Consider the following 19,470-nt stretch of genomic DNA (forward strand, 5'->3'; position numbering starts at 1 on the left):
TGGTGTTTTATTGGCTTTACGATGCCCTGGTCTATTGGTGAACTCGGTAGCTAAATAGCATTAACTTTCCCTAGAACCAACACTGCAAAGGACACATTCAAAACACACAGGGGGTCATTACGAGTTTGGAGGTAGCCATGGCACTATTAGCGCCATGGCTGCCTTCAAACCCAGGTCTGGGTCCAGTGTCACTGAATGGGGACTTACCGGGTCATTCCAACCTTGGAGGACCCGGTAAGTCCCATTCAGTAAACCATACCCCATTCCCATTTGGGCCCCCATAAGCCTCAATGGGAATGGGGAAGAGCAAATAACGGGCCCGCTGATAGCGGGCCCGTTATTTGCTCCCTGGTCCCTTAACGGGTCCAGCTAAGAACGGCTGGTCAGACCAGCCGGTCCTGGTGGGACCCGCTAAGGGACCTCGGAATATGGTGGTAGGGGGTTAACGGCACCAGCAATCTTACCGGTGCCGTTAACCCCCTACTGCCATACTCGTAATGACCCCCCCACAGTCTACTCTCACATACAGTAGTTCAGCATATCACTTCTTTTAAGTGCCTTCCACCCAAACCATGTCCACTCAAGCATTTAAAGATTTATAGTAAAGCCTGGACCCAGGAAGAGATACTATCAAGTCTCTTCTGTGTCTGTCGCTGGTCTCCATTCGCCACCCCCTTTGTCTGAAAAGCTGGGAAGAAACAGACCACTGTACAGAGGGGAAGAATCTAGGGGGTTGAAAGCAGGGATAATTGATAGCAGAGGTTTCTAGGATGGATAGGGGCAGCAGGAGAGTGGGGTTGCTCAGGAGCACAAGAAGTATTTAGATGAGAGATCAGCCATTGGCAAGATTTTCCTCGAAGAGTAGAATCTTCTGTTTCTTTCTGAAGTGCAGGATGGATAGAGCCAATCTGATTGATTTAGATAACTTGTTCAGGGACAGGGTGCACAGCAGGAACAGGCCTGTTTCCTGTTTTTCCCTCTTGCAATTCTTTATTTCCAGGCTTTTGGTGGTGTGCTGGTCTCAAGAGATGGTGAGCTTCTCTGGTAGCTAGTCTTGTATTTTTGGTTGCGACTGCTTTCTAGGTAAGAAAGGCTCTCTTGAACAGGATGCCGGCTTGAAGCAGTATCCAGTGCAGCTCCTTGAGGATAGTTTGGGTTGGGATGAATTATCTTAGTCCTGTGATGAGACATGTTGCAGCGTGCTGGACAGCTTACAGAGGGAACAGAATTGGGTCCAAGACTTCTGCAAGTAGGGCTTGGCCACCATCCATGTGGGAGATGACTAGGGCTTGTACAACAGTTCTGAAACTCGGGCTGAGGATGAAGGTTTTGACTTTGTGGAGGGGCACATGCTTGTAACATGCTGTTTGTGTCTTCTAGTCAACTAGTCAATGGGCCTCATTACGACTGTTGCGGTAAGGCAACAACGGCACCGGTACTGCTACCGGCGCCGTTGTTGCCATGCCGCAACTTTACAAGTTTGCTTGCGGGTGTTGCTCTGGACGCCTGGTCAGACCAGGCGTGCAGAGCGGCACCCGCAAGCAGACCTGGATGGTAGCAACGGTACCATTATGAACGGTACCGCTGCTACCATCCTCCCCAGTCCCATGGGAATGGGGACATACCAGCTCTGGGTCCCGCGAAAGGGAATTACAGGGCCCTCCAAGATCGGAATGGCCCAGTAAGTCCCTTTTTGCGGGACCCGGAGCGGGACCCGAGTTTGAGGGTAGCCGTGCCCATATTAAGGGCATGGCTACCTCCAAACTCGTAATGAGGCCCAATGTGTGTTTTGAACGAGAGGTCACTGTCAATGGAAAAGCAGAGATATTCTGCACTAGGTTAGAGCTAAGACATGAATCCATCAAGCCTCATTTCTGTCAACTAATTCTGTACATGGTGTAAAAACTGATGTCAATTATTTTTACTATCAACCACTGAGTGCCTTTTGGAAACCATTGCTCTGAAACATGGAAGATGTACTCCTTGACATTAGTCCCTGTTTTATAATGGGATTAGCTGAAATTGATCTCTGTCCATGATCTATTCAATTATTAGATGAAGCATATCAATATTTCTTCAATTAAATCTGACATTCTTAGGTATAGTAGGACAATAATCAGTTGTGCAGCTACGGAAGGACTCTATAAAAGTTTACCAGTCAAAGACATACACATATTGCTATATACTTGTTAATATAATGATCATCCAACTCTTCAAACAAAGTGAAATGACTCTAATAAGTAAAAGAAAGATAGACCTCACAGTCTCATTAAAAATATCACTATCTTTATCTTTAGTAATTAATATATCGATGTCTGGAAAATGCTCCATGTAACCATTTCCTTTTTAAAATATGTTTTCATAAAAATATGCCCTCTAAATGTCTTCTTTTGAATACTTTATATTTTCTGTTTTATTAATTGCTTTTGTAACAATGTCTTTTGAATAACTACGTTTCTATTTTGTTTTATTGTACCCGTGTTTTTTCATGGACCCTTCTCTGAGTAACATTTTATAAGGCACTGTTGTTTAGATTTTCTATTTTATTTATTGTTTTTGATATGATATTATATGATGGTTTGTTTATATAGCTTCTATACACATTGTGTTTCAAAGCACTTCAAGGCAAGGGAGGGAACAAGGAAAAATACAATTACATTCTTACAGGCTATGAACAGTAAGGATATGAAATTAACTATCTTACTCGGCCTGACGACATTTCAGATAGTGCAAGAGCTAAGACATATATAAGGAAGGGAGGGGGAGAGTGGGAAGGAAATTGAAATAGACAGGCGACTACCGTACTAGGCCTGACGACATTTCTGGTAGAGCCGGAGAAAAACAAAAGGTGAGGGAAAGGGGTGCAGAAAGGGAGCGGAGGAACAAAAAAAGCAACTATCGTACTAGGCCTGACGACATTTCAGATAGTGCTGGAGGGCTTGGGGGAGACAAGTAAGGGGTGAGGGGAGGAGGCAGATGAGGTTGCTATCATACTAGGTCCAGGGACAATTCTGATAGAGTAAGTGCACAGAAGACAGTAAGGGGAGGAGGGGAGAAGATAGGAAAAGGGAGAAAGGGAGAGGAGGAGAGAACAGAGAGTAAGCAGTCAAAAAGAGTGGAGAAGCAAGAAGGGAGAGCAAATACAATTGCAGAAGTCAGTAGTAACACATCATGTTACAAGCCACAATACAAGATGAAGATGGGAACAACATGATTCAGGGCCACCAAGAGTACAAGATGCAAAGGAAGTCCAGCATGAGAGTTGAGAAAGGGTGACGCACCGTGAATCAATGAAGTCCATAAAAGTCAAATCCAGCATTGGCCTCATGACATCATTTTGTAACAATTTCATTTGAATAACTACATTTCTATTTCGTTTTATTTTTCCCCTTTTTTCATGAACCCTTCTCTGAGTAACATTTTAAAAGGCACTGTTGTAGAGGAGCAGGTAAACGTTTTCTTGCCTGTCCCTCACCAGCGTCATATTGGAACAGTCAAAGAATTCCATAGATGGGACCCCTGTATCGTTCCTATACTGCATTGTGTGTACAAGGAATGTTTTGCACTCAGACAGCCATACAGAATGTACCCTCGTACTGAAAGTGTGGAAGGATGTTGCATGGAATAAAGCTACATGGAAGGATGTCACTTGCCTAGATGTCAGAATGCATCTGTGAATATCGTGGATGGACGTTAAACAAAACCTGACAAGGACAAAGTGATGTCATGAAGAAGATATATTAACCTATGTTGAAACGATATGAAAAAAATAAGTAACAATGTAACTGAAGCATTAAGAGTAACAGGACCTAAAATGAATGTAATCATGGATCTAAAGAAAATGAAGTAACTTACTGACCAATAACTATAAATATGCAGTAACGTAAGTAAGAAAGACAATGTATAGAAGGGAGACAAGGATGAAGGATGTTTGAGCACCTGGAACCATGGGTTGCTGCGCCTTTTGTCTAAAGTTTTTAGGTGCACTTGCAGCCTGTTGGTAGAAACTTAAAATGGCTCGTGCTCATGGTGCCTGTTGTGTGTATCATGAAGAACTGGTGTTAGTTTCTACTCATTTGGCGTGTGTGCTAACTTTTATAAAAAACAGATTTTTCCTTTGGTTTCTTCTCAGGTGAGTGGACAAAGGTGTCCACAAAGATCATTTTTCCTTTTTTGTTTTTTTTATTGAATTCTTAAAATAAAAATGAATGTATAACAAGGGGTGCCGACACGTGTTTCGACCTTGCAGGTCTTTTTCAAAGCTGGTGGTTGTGTGGTCTAGGTTACTATTCATGAATACTTGGTAGATATCAGTGCTCCCAGCTTGTCCTGGTTTGAAACAGGTGAGTGGGGGCTGGTTCCGCCCTGCTCCTGTTTGATTTCAAGGTTGTTACCTTAATTAAATCAAAGCTTCTCCGCAGTCGGATCGTCGGATTGTGCTACCACACCCAAAAAGGAAAAATGATCTTTGTGGACCCCATTTCTCCACTCACTTGAGAAGAAACCAAAGGAAAAATCTGTTTTTTTTATAAAAGTTAGAGGAATATACAACGTGGCAAGGACAGCCATATTGGGAAAATCGACCACAGCTCACGTCGAATTTAACCAAGGTACCTCAGAGACAGGCCAAGGCTGTAAGAATCACGAGATGCTGAAAGATAGCCCTGTCAGCAGACCAGATGACAAGACAAGTTTGGCCCAGAACGAAGATGCTATTTTGGGGATAAGCACAAAGCACAAAGGGAGTACATGGATAAGCTCTGAATGAGGAACATTCTTTATAGATGGAGGAAAATGAAAACATCTGTGAGAGCCAAACTGCTGGTCAATTAAGTGTATAAAGTTCATATGAGATAGAGTGAGCAAGTCTTTAGAAGCCAAGAGGAGCAACAGCACCCTGTATGATTAAATCAAATAGCAGTAAATGGAGAAATGGACAAATGTGTGGTCTTTTCACATGTGACTCAGAAGTTGAAATCAAAGGCTATTCATTAGAGCCTTAAGCTAAGATAGTGCTGTCCTCATACCCCCTTGAATGCTCCAGAACAGTGAGCAGCAACAAGGTCAACTATAAATGGAAGACGTTGGTTGATGTCCTACTGATGACAGATGATGGACTAATTGTGAAAATGGGGAGTAATGAAATGAAATGAAATAATCTGACCTAGGTTTCGTTTCACGTGCGTGCTGCTAAAGGTGTTAAAAGTACAAGGTTGGGATAGACTACCAACCAATCAGTGGTGTTGGGGGAACAGCCTAACATACAAAGTTGCAGGATCCAATCAACTGGTGTTTTGTTTGCTATAGTCAGTACTATATGTGTTTAGAGGTAGTTCAAGGCGTGCCCTACAGACAAGGGGTAGCCAACGTAACACTGATCATTGTATATTATATAAGTAGATATGTTCTCTTCACCAATCCCTTCCCTCAAAAGGTTTTGTATTTTGCCACTTAAAATGACGTCATAGATGGCGCATGTATTTTGAGGTATAAGACCCCCATGTAATCAAACTTGGTTGTGAGTGTACAAGCATCAGTCCAATGTTTTTCAGGTCTCCCTGCTTTATTAAGCTGAGAATGAAGTAGTACTTTGCCATACTCTTTGAGTCTGTCAGATTATTTGGTCTAAGATCTATTATTGTAATTCCATCTAGCATAAAAGACGTTTCAAGGTGCTAGAGAACATTGTTTTTAAAGAAGGCTAATACTTTGTGATGTTATTATTACAACCAGGCCTGGATAAGCTTTACTTGGCTCGTTATTTGTTTTGCTCTAACCAAACATTTTCTTGGGAAAGCCAAGTGCTTGTAGATAATTCAAAGTGTTGGTGTTTTTCTAATGCATAATTATATTGATTCCAACATGGATTTGTTTACTGTCTCCATTTCCAAAAACACCATGAGCTGCTAAGCAGTGAACTTCTTTGTAGAGCCCAGGATTCAGTAAAACAGAGTTTTCCAGAACTTGCTTCCGGGGTCCAGGAAAAGAAGTTTGAACTCAAAGGTCACAAATGAGGCTTGCAGGGCTGAACTTTATGACTAGTATTATAAGTAAAGGTGGAGGCAGTAGGTTGCTAGAGCACTTGAGGCAGAGGCACACAAATGAAATAGGACTTAGTTGAAGGAGAGGTAGACATTTCTAGTAGGAGGCAGGCATGTTTTTGTGATGAGCAGAATACTGAGAAAGTCATGCAGTTGCAGTTTTTTGGGAGGAAGGAGTTGCTGTAACGGAGTGTACATTCTTTTTCTGATGACAAGACAAAGGTCCTCATTCTGAGTTGGTCGGTCTGGTAAAAAAGTGCTGGTATTGATGCATACCAGCACTTTACCTGACCGGCCAACTACGGGTTTGCCGGCAACCCAGGCACCCTACCAGCAAAAAAGGCCTCATTACCGGCACCGGGATTGGTAGTGCCGGTAATGACGGCAAATCCCCTCATAGGGAATGAGGCCCAAAATACTTTGTGACAATGGGCATCATTACAGGTCGGGCGGGCACCCTGCCGGTGCTATCGGCGTGTTGCCGCCCGACCAGTAAAAAATTACTGGCGCCTGATTTACCGGTGCAACCGGGCTATTCCAAATCCGGCAGCCAGGAAGGCAGGCACTAGCAATTTTGTTGATCCCCATTCCCATAGAGTCCTTTTGGACTCTATGGGAATGGGGATAGGGGAGCACTGGCACTGTTGCCAACGGTGCCAGTGCTCCCATGAAAACTCTGCGAGTGGGTGCCATCCCGCCCAGCAGGTCTGACCCTGGTGGGCAGGATGGCACCCACCCACAGAGTTGTAGTGTGCTGTTCCGGAAACAAAGGTGACGGTAAGCTTACCAGCACCATTATTTCCAGACCGGCACAGTTATAATGAGGCCCGATGTCCCTTTGGACCCATTAGCAAAGGTAGACTGGGGAACCCTGAGGCAGGGGGAGCCACCCACTCCATGATGCGACCCCACGAGTTGGTAAATAGAGGATCACAGAGCTCGCCCATTCCTTGCACCGCCGTCAAGAGATACCATGAACATATGTGCTTTCTACAGGGATCCGGCAGGCAATCCATTGGAAATCTCACAGGGCCGATGGATCGCTGCTCAGAACAGAAGTCCCAGAGTAGCGCATATCAGAGAGACAAAGCCCGACATTGGCCCGCAGATGGGGCTTCAGAGCAAACCATACAGCCGTTATAGGAATCATGCAATCATACTTGCAATCGTGATCTGCAACTTTCATTCAACTTGGCATGATCACAGAGATGAGACCCAATTCCCAACAAACCCAGATGGTGGAATGCCATCATGGGATGCAGCCAAAATTCCCCTGCCTAATTCTAACATGGTGGACCCATTCAGAGACCAGACTTTAACATTCCACAATAACGCTCACCTTGATTTAATGAGGGGGTGGAAGGACCCTGGGCCAATCAGGAAAAGGGAAACCCATTAGCGAAAGAACAGCCCAATAGATCCCTTATTGCCCCAATTATCTCATGAGCGAAATTAAAAAAGGCAGCAGCATTTGGTTAGTTGTGTTTGGGAGAGGACAGTGTTCCAGTGTGGAGGAGCTCAGCAGTGGGAGGAGGAGGGTGTGGAGGTACAGAAGAGAGAGAGAGCAGGAGGAGGAGTATCTCCCCTTGAAACAGCAGGGTCAGTGGGATACTAAGTCCCTAAACTCCAGAAGAGGTGATGCAGCGAGACATGTTTGTGGGGACTAGGGTGGTGGAAGCAGGCTATCAGCTCCACCCAAGAACTTCAGAATTACAACCAAGATAGAGTGGAGACAATTCTAACCAGAAGTAACCAAATAGGAGTGTTTAAAGAGTGTCACAGAGGAACAGCGATAGTGACCAGGAGGTTGTCAACTCCAGGCAACTAATCAATGGCCCAGGATGAGACTCCAGGTTGAGGCAGGAAGCCTGCGGAGGACCTGGTGATAGAAGCTGCAGAGGCCCGTCAGAGAGTGGTAGAAAGGATGCTGACACGAGGAGTTCACTGGCCACCAAAGACTACTTGTCTATCCCATGGCACAATGGGGCAAAGATACAGGACCAAAATGGATCTCGGAGGACCTGACCCACCAAATCTACAAGAAATGCACAAGTGCCCTATAACTCACTGAGCCCATGAGTGTCTTTTTGGGGAGCTATACTGGGTGGGATCCCTCAGGAACTTTACTTTCTTAAGGAGGGCCTGGAAGTTCTCCATAGGTACTTCTACAGGATGGGGTAGTTCAGCCTATCTGGACACATTTTGCTTGTAGAAAGCTCCCTATTCTGTTGTTTATAGAAATCCCAGGGTCCCTTAGGAGTTCTCCCAACCCATCCTTGAGCTCCAAAAAAGGGATTTCAAGATCCCAATGCTCATACTCCAGTACATGGGGATAGAAACTAGTCAAGTGGGTGACAAGCTTTGTAACATTACAGGGTCGGGGGAGTTACTGCCAGAGAGTCCAGGCGAGCAGGCTGTCTGCAAGGGGAATTTCAGCAGAGTCACTGTGGGGTGGATGGAACTTTTATATTGTTGGATGCCCCCACCCTGCTGCCCAGAAGACCTTGATTTAATTATTTCCTGAGGCATGCAACAACCTTCTGTATAGTGTGTGAACTCACATTCTGGAATCAGGGTGTTCCTTTCCCCCTTCTCTTTGACCAGCAAAAGTAAAGCGGAAAGCAAACCATTGTTTAAAGGCTGGTGATACACAGTGGGCCAGAATCTCAAAAATAGCACAAATAAAAGGAGCACAGAACATGCACCCTTTTCATTTGCACTATTTTCAGAAATGCTCAGGTGACCTTATTCACAAAGGTGCCCTGGACATTTCAGGAGTGGCTGGACATTGTTGTAAAGATGTGATGTCCAGCACCCTCAAATAGATGTGTAGAGGAGCGGGTGGATGCTTTCACAATAGTTCCTGCCCCCCCACCACCGTCGTATTGGAACAGTAGGAGAAGATCTCTGTATGGGACCCCATGTATTGTTCCTATACTGCATCGAGTGTATGAGAGAAGTTACGCACTCAGACAGCCATAAAGAATACACCCTCGCACTGAAAGTGATATGATATGGCATTTATAACGCGCCTATACACAAGGGTTTCAAGGCGCGAAAGTGTGGAAGAATGCTGCATGGAATGATGTCAGCATGCACCTATGGACATCATGGATCGTTAAAGTGAAATCTAATAAGGGCAGAGTGATGTCATGAAGAAGATATATAAAGCTATATTGAAACGATATGAAAATAATTAACAGTGACAATGGGCCTCATTGGGAACTACGGTACCGGTAAGCATGTTGGTACCATAGATCCCGGACCGGCAAACTATGAGTTGTGCTCGCGGGTGCCTTTCTGCCAGCCAGGTTGGACCTGGCGGGCAGAAAGGCACCCGCGATCACAGCATGTCGGATGCACCGGCACCATTATAAACGGTGCCGGTGCATGCGACCTCCCCATTCCCATTCAGCCCTATGGGGCCGTATGGGAATGGGGAGCATCTTTTTTCCGGCGCCCGCAAATGGGCAACTACCGGGTCCGGCAGGGCCGTAATGACCTGGTAATTGCCCATTTGCGGGCGCTGGAAAAAAAATGACACCAGCTGCAGCCGTGCCTGTCTTACAGGCACGGCTACCGCCGATGTCATAATGAGGTCCAATGTAACTGAAGCACCAAGAGAAACAGTAACACAAGGAAGAAAGGAAACATATAGAGGCTTGCTATAGAGGAATATATAACGTGGCAAGGATGACCATGATAGGAAAATGGACACTGGCTCACGTCAAATTCAACCAAGCTACGTCAGAGACAGACCAAGGTTGCAGTATCAGGAGAGGCTGAAAGCTCTGTGTGCAGAACAACAGGAAGGCTATGTTGGCCCAGGATCAAGGATGCTATTTTAAGGAATAATTGCAAGGCACAAGGGGAGTTAACCCGGATAGGCTATGAAAGAAGGGCACAATCCTATTAGATTAAATAAGAAGAAAACATCTGCAATGACCAAAGTATTGGCTCCCTTTAAAAAAAATATGGGGTTGCGGTGGTGTCCTCCACAGGTTACATATGGTAATACTGCAGCAAAAAAAGGGCACCATTCTTGTATGGTGATTTGTTTTGTGGGGATATTATCACATGGAACCATTCTGTGACTGTAGCTGTAAAGAGAAAGGGTTTAGAAAAATCACAAAGGGTGTCACAAATGTTTTCACAAAGGGTTGCTTTCTTTTATTTTCATTATTGGTTGCTGGGAAGAATGGAAAGGCAATACAAAAACAGACCATCACCGGATATTTCACACGGGATGAGTCGAAGGGGAGCATGAATAGAAGCAAGAATATAAGGGACTTCATAATGAAAAAAAGTCAAAATGCTGAGATAAATGTTATCAATCACTTCAGCACAAGCTCCCCTGCTCTCTCCTAGAGTGAATCAGCCCTGGCAATCCGCCAAACAGAAAAGCACAACCCACAGCAAACCAGAGGGTCAGCGGGTCACTTATTTATTTATTTATAGATTTATAATGCGCCGGCAGCCCGCAGGCATCGGGGCGCAAAAAAAAAACATGTAAGCACAACAAAAGGACAGGACAGGACTTATATGGCCACCAAACATCGCAAAGTGTTCTAGGGCTGTGATTGGCCCAGCACATACCTGTGAGAGGTTTACTGGTTCTGATTGGCCTGCTGAAATCAAGCCCACCTGCCGAAACTGCACAGTTGTTTGGGAAAGATTTCGGTGTGTTAATTCTATTCGACCTGCGAGCTTAGCATCCAGGAATTCTCGCCCACCACTAGTCATGAGGACACCGAGATCATTCGATATCTTAAAATGCAATTAGTATGTCGAAAAGACTAATTAAATTGCGAGTAAGCGGGACAAGAGGGTGCACTTTGCTGTTATTAATGGGTATGTTTGAAATGCTCTTAGACTTTACAGAGATAATTTTTTTTATCATTCCAACGCCCTCCAACTCCACACCCCGTGGATGGAGTGTCTCTGAAATTATATTCCGGGGTATCAGTCTGAAAAGTGTGACCATTTTACCCCAAGGGCCGCATTACGACTCATGAGTAACAATCCACCCGTAGCAATCCTTCCAATTCAGTGTTAGCACCACGAGGTGGGGAGGGCTTTCTTGGTGGGCAGTATTCCCGAAATTCCAATTTCTCAAAAATGTTTATTTGTATTTTCTGGTGCTATTTTATTACTGAATTTCCAAACTGAATACCAGTGATACCACTTATAAAATGACTACTGATGTAAAAAAAAAAAAAAAAAAAAAAAGCTGTGAACTATGTGCTACGCCACTGGTATTTTTAGCACTGATTGAAATTAGCATTGATGGTATTTACCATTGGCAGTAATCAGCCTGGAGTGGGGTTAACGGAGAATACCAAACTGAACGTGTCTTATTTGAGACAGAGCCATTTGGGTGACGCAGTGGAATCGTACCCCCACCAGCAGCCTTTGCAGAATGATGCCATATCTGTCTTAAATACTTTCAATTTATCCTGCTTCAGTGATCTCTAAATAATATGAATCTATTTGGAGATGAAAAATAAAGCTGTCTATTATACACGAAAATGTACTGAAAAGATTCAAACAGGATGTTCCTAGATATTTAGAAAAAGGCATGGTTAGTTTCTTTTGGGTTTATTTTAATGAATGTGGAAATTGCACTTGAGGGTGCCATGAATGTTTGCACCTATGTGCAAAAGGTTCCCGCTGTGCACTTTTCTACATTTCCTAAATGAAGGGAAATGTAAAGATTAAAACAAAATTGAGATAGCATTTGCTCTTCATTCATGGAAAAAGTGTAAATGCCTCCTGCAATTCACAATTATGGTTGGCATTTACAATGGGTTCCTGTGGAATCTGCCTGCTTGAACTATGGGGTAAATACAGGCAGATTCCATAGGAATCCATTGCATTAATGCCAGCCTGTCATTGTAATGCTCTTAGATTTGCAAGGTGGATCAGTAAAGCTAGTGGGCAAGCGAGATCTGCCCTTCTTTACAAATCTAGAAGGAAATTATATAAAAATCACCAGATTTGTGCAAGTAACAGGAAATGTCCCCTGTCTATCTTTGGGGACCAAAAGTGGGGTGGTCCAAGCGGTGGTCCAAGGGGCCAGGAGCCATCCCAAGCTAGTCAATGCTGGACCTGCAGGAGCTATGAAGGGGATCATCTGACCACCCTCACTGGGTCCCCGAACCAAGGTAATCAAGGCAGTCATGGGACCACTCACCTTGAATACCCCACCTATACTAACCGGGATGGCCACAACCCCCTTTTGGACAATCCTACCTGTAGGCAAGACCGTCAGAGAGTCCCACTAGCTAGATCCAAACACTCAGCATGGAAACAAAAGACCTTCCCTTTAAGGCAATGAACTTGCAGGATCCTTGACGTATGGGTGAGTGCTTAAAGACATTTCCTTCCTCAACATTTTTACTGAAAAATATCATTAAAACCAATGAAAGAGGCCAGCAAGGCTTGCTGGAGGTCCCCAAAACAAGCGATGTTCACGTCACACACATAAACCTGAACTCAAGCAAAGTTCATGGAACACCTGCAAAACCAAGCATGGTTTGCAGGACTCCTGTGAAAGAAAGATGTACTTAACAAACATAATAAGGAGCTGGAATGGTACACCCGCCTCCTGCATGAAGGACAAACAGGCATGACTCTTACACTCCACTAGTACTGTTGGGAACAATATTGCAGTTGTCCACGATAAACACTTTCTAGAAACCTTAGAGAACATCCAGTTTACCAAATTTCCTCAGGCCTACTGATTTAGGGGGATACAATTCAAAGCAGGTTGTGCCATCAAAGCTTCAGAGGAAAGGGGAGTTGAACACAGTCAGGCTGAAAAATAAGCTCAAGCTATATGTTCTCAGAACACATGACCCCAAACACACGGACCACTCACAAGCTAGTTTTTTTTTTTTTTAATTTTTTTTTACATTTATAAAGCGCTCACACAGCACGCAGGCATTGAGGCGCTGTTACAGGAATTGTTTGTTTTTCTTAGAGGCAAAGATCAGGGTACCTCAGAGGGCAGTGGACTCGGCCGGCATGAGCCCTTGAACTTAGCAGTAGATATTTGCTTTCATTTTCTTTGTGCACAGTACCTATTTGCAGAAATCCCTGCTACATTTGCTAGGTAATAAGCCTTCTTTTTGGAACCCACATCCTTCTGACAGCCCTTTGTGACTCCTGATCAGTTCATCCTATGACAGGGCCAATTAAGGATTCTGTTCTGCCCCTTGATCCTTCAAACTGAAACATAAATACTACGAAATCAAATAACCTATGCAATAAGCATTGTCATCAAGAAAAAAATATATACATAAGCATAAACTTCAAAAGAGGCAGAGGCTTCAGAAGAGAGGTAATTTAATTTAAAGGGTATGAATAAGGTAGAAAGTCCCTTTGATGGCAAATCAGAAATAAATTGACTTTAATGTACACATTTTTTTTAGAATATTGCAGTAGACATATGGTGTGTTTTACGGAGATCCCTGCTTTTTGTGGTAGCAGATTGGGCTGTACTACTTCACTTCCAGGGAGACACCACTTTCCTCTCCATTCTCTGGGAAAGTCTGGTCAGGAGATTACCTGAGAGCCTGTCGTTGCCTTCAAGCAGATCGACATCAGAAGGTGGAGTTTGGGTGAACTCTGTGTCTCCTGGATCAGAAGGCGCAGCCCTCAGTCGCTGCATCACCTTTTTAGCAGTCAGGCAGGGCTTGTACTCATCACAGCAATTCCTATGGTATTTCCAGAATCGCTCCCTCGTTAGCCTAACGCTATCCTCAGAGGACCGCTCTGTAGGGGTGTTCTTCAGGTGGTGCAACACGTTCTTGGCCAGAGGACATGGCTTGTACTCATCACAGCAGTGGGTGTGGTATTTCCAAAATCTCTCCCTTGTTAGCTCAGCACTTTTGGGATTTGATGTCTCACGCCCTTCACCCTTCAAGGAATGCATCACTTCTGTTGCTGTAGGACATGGTTTGTATTCATCACAGCAGTTTGAATGGTATTTCCAGAAGCGCTCTCTCGATAAAACATGTCTAGTTAATGGCAAGCTCAATGAGTGTTTCTTACGTCTTTGTTCCCTACGGCTTCCTCCCTCTGAATACGATTTCCTTGTACGACACGAACGTCTGTGAAGAGTGCTTTCTTTCCGAGCGCACTGGCCAGCTGACTTGGCTTTAGCTGAAGGGCTATTATGGATCTGTTGTGTTGAGATGGGCCGGTTGACGGATTTTGCCTCTTTCTCTGGGACTGCATGTGTTGATGGTGTTAAATCATTGGAGGCATAGGTTCTGTCCAAGTTATCTGGATTCTTTGTATCTAGTTCACCATAATCATCACCACTGTCCGATGTAAGGCTCTCACTAGAACCAAAGAAACTCACCAAGTCTCTCTGTGAGGTGGAATCATCTACTGACAGCTCCGATGACCCACCATTTTGCAAAGAGTCTGAAAACATTCCCGACTTGCAATTCCTCATGGAGTCCGTCATTTGTTTGGATCTGCCAACCCTTAGTGGAACAAGGGGTTCTGTGAGCCTGCTATTAGTTAAAGAATCTATTTGTTTTGTGGCCCGGCCACTCCCCAGCGGATTAGCTGACTCCTCAGACCGCATATCATCTGGTCTCAGTTCCATGACACAGTCTTGCCTTCTTTCAGATGGTCTTGAGTTGTCCTTCACACAGTCTCCAGGTTCTTCTCTCCTTGCCTGCTCTATTGTTGAATGGTGAGTTATGTTACTAAATGTACTCCAGGTTTTGCACTTTTTGCTGAGGTTCCTCCGATCTCTTCCTTCATTTGCCTTGGTGTTCCCAATGGATTGCAAAGGGAAAAGGGATTTGTCTAAATTGTCAGAATAGATTTTAGGAGACTCCATTAAATTCATGGACTCCAAACCTTTCTCATCATGTTGCGTCTCAAAATACTTCACCGAACCTGGAAAAAAGATATTGAAATCTTAATTCATTGTTTCGTTATCTATTTCATGTTCAAGCTTCTGTTTATATGGTAATATACACCCAGTGAACACTCATCACCCTGTCCATTCTACATATTACAGTTTTTACGCACTGGGGTTTTTCTGCAAAATTTAGACCAAAACCAATCTGGACTGTTTATTATTAAAAATGTTTATAACCATGTTTCCTTCGAGCTGCCCTATAGAAGGGGCACCTTAAGAGATCATGTTTGGCTGTATGCAGTAGCTCCTTTGCACATTTAAATGCAGAATGGGATTACCATAATAAATTATCTCAGACCCAAATAACCGGACAGACTCAAAGAATATGGCAAAATACTAGTTCATTATCAGCTTCAATAAAGTAGGAAGACTGGTGAACTAACAGATTGCAGTTCACACACTCTCAGTTACATTTTGATTACACAAAGGCTTTATACCTCAATGTGTGTCATTTATGACATCATCCTACATGGCAAATAATAAAACCTATCGGGTGGAGGGATTGGTTAAGGGAACATATATACCTATAGCTTCTATGATTGTTTGTAACATGATTAGCTGCCCCTTATCTGGCAGGCGTGCCTTGAACCTCCCTCTAACTACGTGTAATACAGATTATAGCAGCATAAAAGCAGCGGATTGGCCATTGCAACAATGTATGTTCACCATTGCATAGGCCCTCATGATTGGTTGGCATTCTCTCCCAACCTTGAACATTCGACTCGTTAGCAGCTCGTAAGCAAAACGAAACCCAGGTGCAGAGAACAAAGTCAGACCACTGCCCACTTGCCGAATAAGTCCACCATCTCTCATCAGTTAGGACTTCAGCTAAGGCTTCTTCTTTGTAATTGACCTTGCTAGATGTTCTCTTCTCCAGAATTTTTAGTTGAGGTACATCATCATCTTAGTCTGAGGCGTTATGAATAGGCATTGTTAACTGGTCTTGTACCACGTGGGAGGAGACCATCATTTTCTCCATTTCGCCCTTCTATGTAGTGCTATTTGATTCAATTATGTCGAGTGCCATTGCGCCTTGTGGTCTCTGGAGACTTGGTTGCTCCATCCTTTACCGGGGCCCTGGCAGCATATAAAGAAGCATCTAAATCCTACAAACTGGCGATCGTAGAGGCAAAAAATCCCTCTCATAATTCGAGATTCCAGAATGCTAAATCAGATTTTAAAGAACGTTTTACAATTTTAAAAGAACAAGAAACTACTAAACAGCCTGTGGTTTGTCATTTCACTAAAGATGTAGCTTGTTGCCAGGAAATTCAGAATGCCATGGAAAATAAATTAAATGGCACCAGGACTGACATAGCTAAAAAAAAGTTGATCTTCTTTTGTCCTCCAGTAATATTAGGAATGGGCCATTTGCCAGATGTTCCACTATCCCCCAATTTAATTTCTCCCCCATTACTGTGGATGAGGTGTCAGTCGTAGTGGAACAGTTGAAAGCAACCAGATGTAAAGGCAACCCCTGCTCTTCTATGATAATTAAATCATGTCCACCTATCTTATTGGACGCTATATGTAAATTTCTGAACTCCTCCTTTCTGGAGGGCCATGTTCCAGCCAACATTAAAAAGGCCTGGGTCACCCCTATTCTAAAAAAACCTGGTCTAGCAATTGATGTTCTGCTCAATTATAGGCCTATAACGAATACACCATTTCTGTTAAAAATGTTGGATCGCATTGCCTACAGCCAGATCTCCCAACATTTGAATCAGCGTCCTGTTCTTAATCGCCGCCAATCAGGCTTCAGACATGGCTTTGGAAGTGAGACTTCACTTTTAGAGTTGAAATTGAGACTCTTGGAACGTGCTGATAAGGGCTTGTCCTCTATGCTAATGTTATTATATCTATCGGCCACTTGCGACTTGGTCGAGTATTTTATTTTGGTCGCCAGGCTAGAAGAAGTACCTAACTTTTCCCCAATGGTGGTTTGTAGGATCAGCTCCTTTCTGGACAATAGAGAACGTTGAGTCTTCTTTGAGGAGGCGGAGGCCAAACCGGTCTCAGTTAACTTCGGAGTACCACAGGGTGCGTGCATATCCCCCTGCTTATATAACATCTTTATGGCCCCTTTTTTCACCCTTTTGGAGCTGGAGGGGGTGGTATTCACTAACTACGCAGACGACACACAGTGTCCCTATTGTATGTACTCATTCACAGGACATAGACAAACTAAATAGAGTATATACCATGGTTGAGAACTGGATGGTGTGGAACAATCTAGCCTTGAATAGGGTTAAAACGGAGTTGCTGATCGTGGGCATGCAGTCAATGCTTGCCAAGCTTGGACCATCTTACTATGGCTTTCAACTCGGAGAGGTAAAGATTATCCCCCAGAAGAAAGTAAAAACCTTGGGAGTGGTCTTTGATCAGCAGCTGAACATGAAAGCTCTTGTTGGCAGCATAGTCGTGGCGGCAGCTTATTATATTAAGCTTTTGGCTCACTTATGACCTTTCATTTCTCAGGCCAACGCTGAGACAATTGCGAGAGCAATCATCGGTTCAAAATTAGATTTCTGTCGTAGTCTTTTGGTTGGGCTTAGTAAAACCGACACTTATAGACTACAAGTGGTTCAAAATGGCACTATTAGGGTGGTTGTTGGATTATCTTGCCACAACCACGTATCGTCTGCCAGACGATCTCGGCATTGGCTCCCTTTGGAGGTGCGTGTCTTATTTCGTATTCTGGTTATCACTTTTAAATGTAGAGTTGGTCTAACGCCCTCCTATATGTGTCACGATGCCCGCTCCTGGGGAGCCGGCTCAGGCCCTGCGTCCCCGAAAGCGGACATCAAGTCCCCGGGGAAGGTCCCAGCAACCCCTTATAGGGGCCCTTTAGACAGTGTCCTGGCGCCTATGGCACCAGGCTCATAGAAAACGTCAGTCCTGGCGCCATAGGCGCCAGGCTCATTATGAAAGTGTTTGGGTGCACTTACCTGATGCAGACCATGCTGCAGAACCCCGGCCTCCTTGAGGCCTGAAAGGAACTACTTTACCTGTGGGACTCATTTACCACCCGGGCGTGGTCGGGGAAGGATACATACCTGATTGGAGGAAGGACACATTCTAGGAACTTCTTCCAAGGCTATTTAAACCACACCCGATCAGCCACACGTGCTTCGCGTTGTTCTGCATCTAGCAGCTGGACGCTCACCGTGTCTGCTCCTGCATCCTGACTTCTGCCACGCCTGCCAGCATCCTGAATCACCTGCAAAGGAAGGGAACAAGAGAACAGAAGAAGGAAAAGAGAAGGAAAAGGCCTTACCTGCTAAATCTGCATCCCAGAGACATTTCCCCGACGATCCTGAAAAGGAAGACATTTATTTTTAAAAGCACATCACATCGATCACTGCAGCGCCTCATTCTACTCATCTTACAGGGCGCTTCCATGTTCTGCAGCGACCATCCGGATTCACAGTCGCGCCCCAGCGCCTAGGGAGAAAAAGACAATAACGAAGGTGAGAGAAAGAAGGGAAAAGGGAAGCTAAATATCCATGTTAAGACTTACCTGCTGGGTCATTCCCTTTTCGTTTCGGGTCCGCGCCGCATCCAGGCATTTTCGGACCCCGGCCCCTAAGGGGAAAAAGACATCAGTGTTAATGAGCGAATGAAAAGACATTACCAAGACGCTCATTAAAGACTTACCTGATTTCCACAAGGATTTCACCTCTCATCTCGGGTCGGTGCCTGTTCCCCGGCATTCCGTACCCCGGCCCCTATGGGGAAAAAGACACTAGCATTAGAACATTAATGCATGGACACAAGTGGAACCACTTATCAAAAACTTACCTGGAAGCCAAGCAAGTTTGGTTCTCACCAATCCGAAAATCCAGTGAAGTAACTGGATACCAACGTGCCCCTGCATCAGAAGCAGGATGGAGAGCTCGTCCTTCCAGACCCTAAGGTGAGACGCTACGGGGAAGCACAGAAGGGTTTTGAGGAGGGTGAGAGGGGTAAGTGGGAGGCCGATTGCATTTCCCCGCAGACAGTTAACCCCCTATTTTCACCTACAGAAGGATACTTCTGCGAGTCAGACAAGCCAGATTTGGGGCCCGGTCCAGTCCGTCTCCCGACCCCTGCGCATCACCTTAGACGAGGTCACAACAGCGCGAACCAGGCCAGCGCCTCCGTGGGAGTCAGGTGAGCGTTACAGAACGCGAAGCCTTCCTACAAATTCCCACCCAGGCGCTATGGAAACTTCTGAGACTGATCAGTTGGCCCAATTGCTGGGGGAATTACGGGCCGAAGTACATGCCGCTCGTCGAGAGACTAATGCCCTCAAGAGGGAATTAATAATATCAAAGGAAAGAACTGATGACCTGGCCAGACAGCTTTTACAAAGTCAAGCTGGACAAACTCCTCTACCCGGTTCCGGACCGAACCCCACTCCTGTGGTTCCCAGTAACCCTGTGCATATTAATATACCTGGAAACATGCCGCTGGCCCCACCCGTACGCTTTGCTGGGGACCCCA

The 19,470-nt window shown here is 44.7% G+C and overlaps 1 protein-coding gene across 2 annotated transcripts in view; it reads right to left on the bottom strand.

Annotated features, from left to right (window-relative positions):
• Window positions 1-19,470, bottom strand: part of LOC138471743 (uncharacterized) — a 143,835-nt gene that overhangs the window by 43,226 nt on the left and 81,139 nt on the right. Inside the window, exon 5 of one of the 2 annotated variants that reach the window (XM_069609549.1) lies at window positions 12,950-14,960. The exons of the other annotated variant lie outside the window; for it this stretch is intronic. Coding sequence (XP_069465650.1) covers window positions 13,549-14,960 — 1,412 coding nt within the window. The 3' untranslated portion in view covers window positions 12,950-13,548. Of the gene's footprint in view, window positions 1-12,949; window positions 14,961-19,470 lie in introns of those variants that run through there. 2 annotated transcript variants of the gene reach the window in all.

This window comes from Ambystoma mexicanum, chromosome 8 (assembly GCF_040938575.1).
Source record: "Ambystoma mexicanum isolate Mex_15411 chromosome 8, UKY_AmexF1_1, whole genome shotgun sequence".
In the NCBI taxonomy this organism is placed as follows: Eukaryota; Metazoa; Chordata; class Amphibia; order Caudata; family Ambystomatidae; genus Ambystoma; species Ambystoma mexicanum.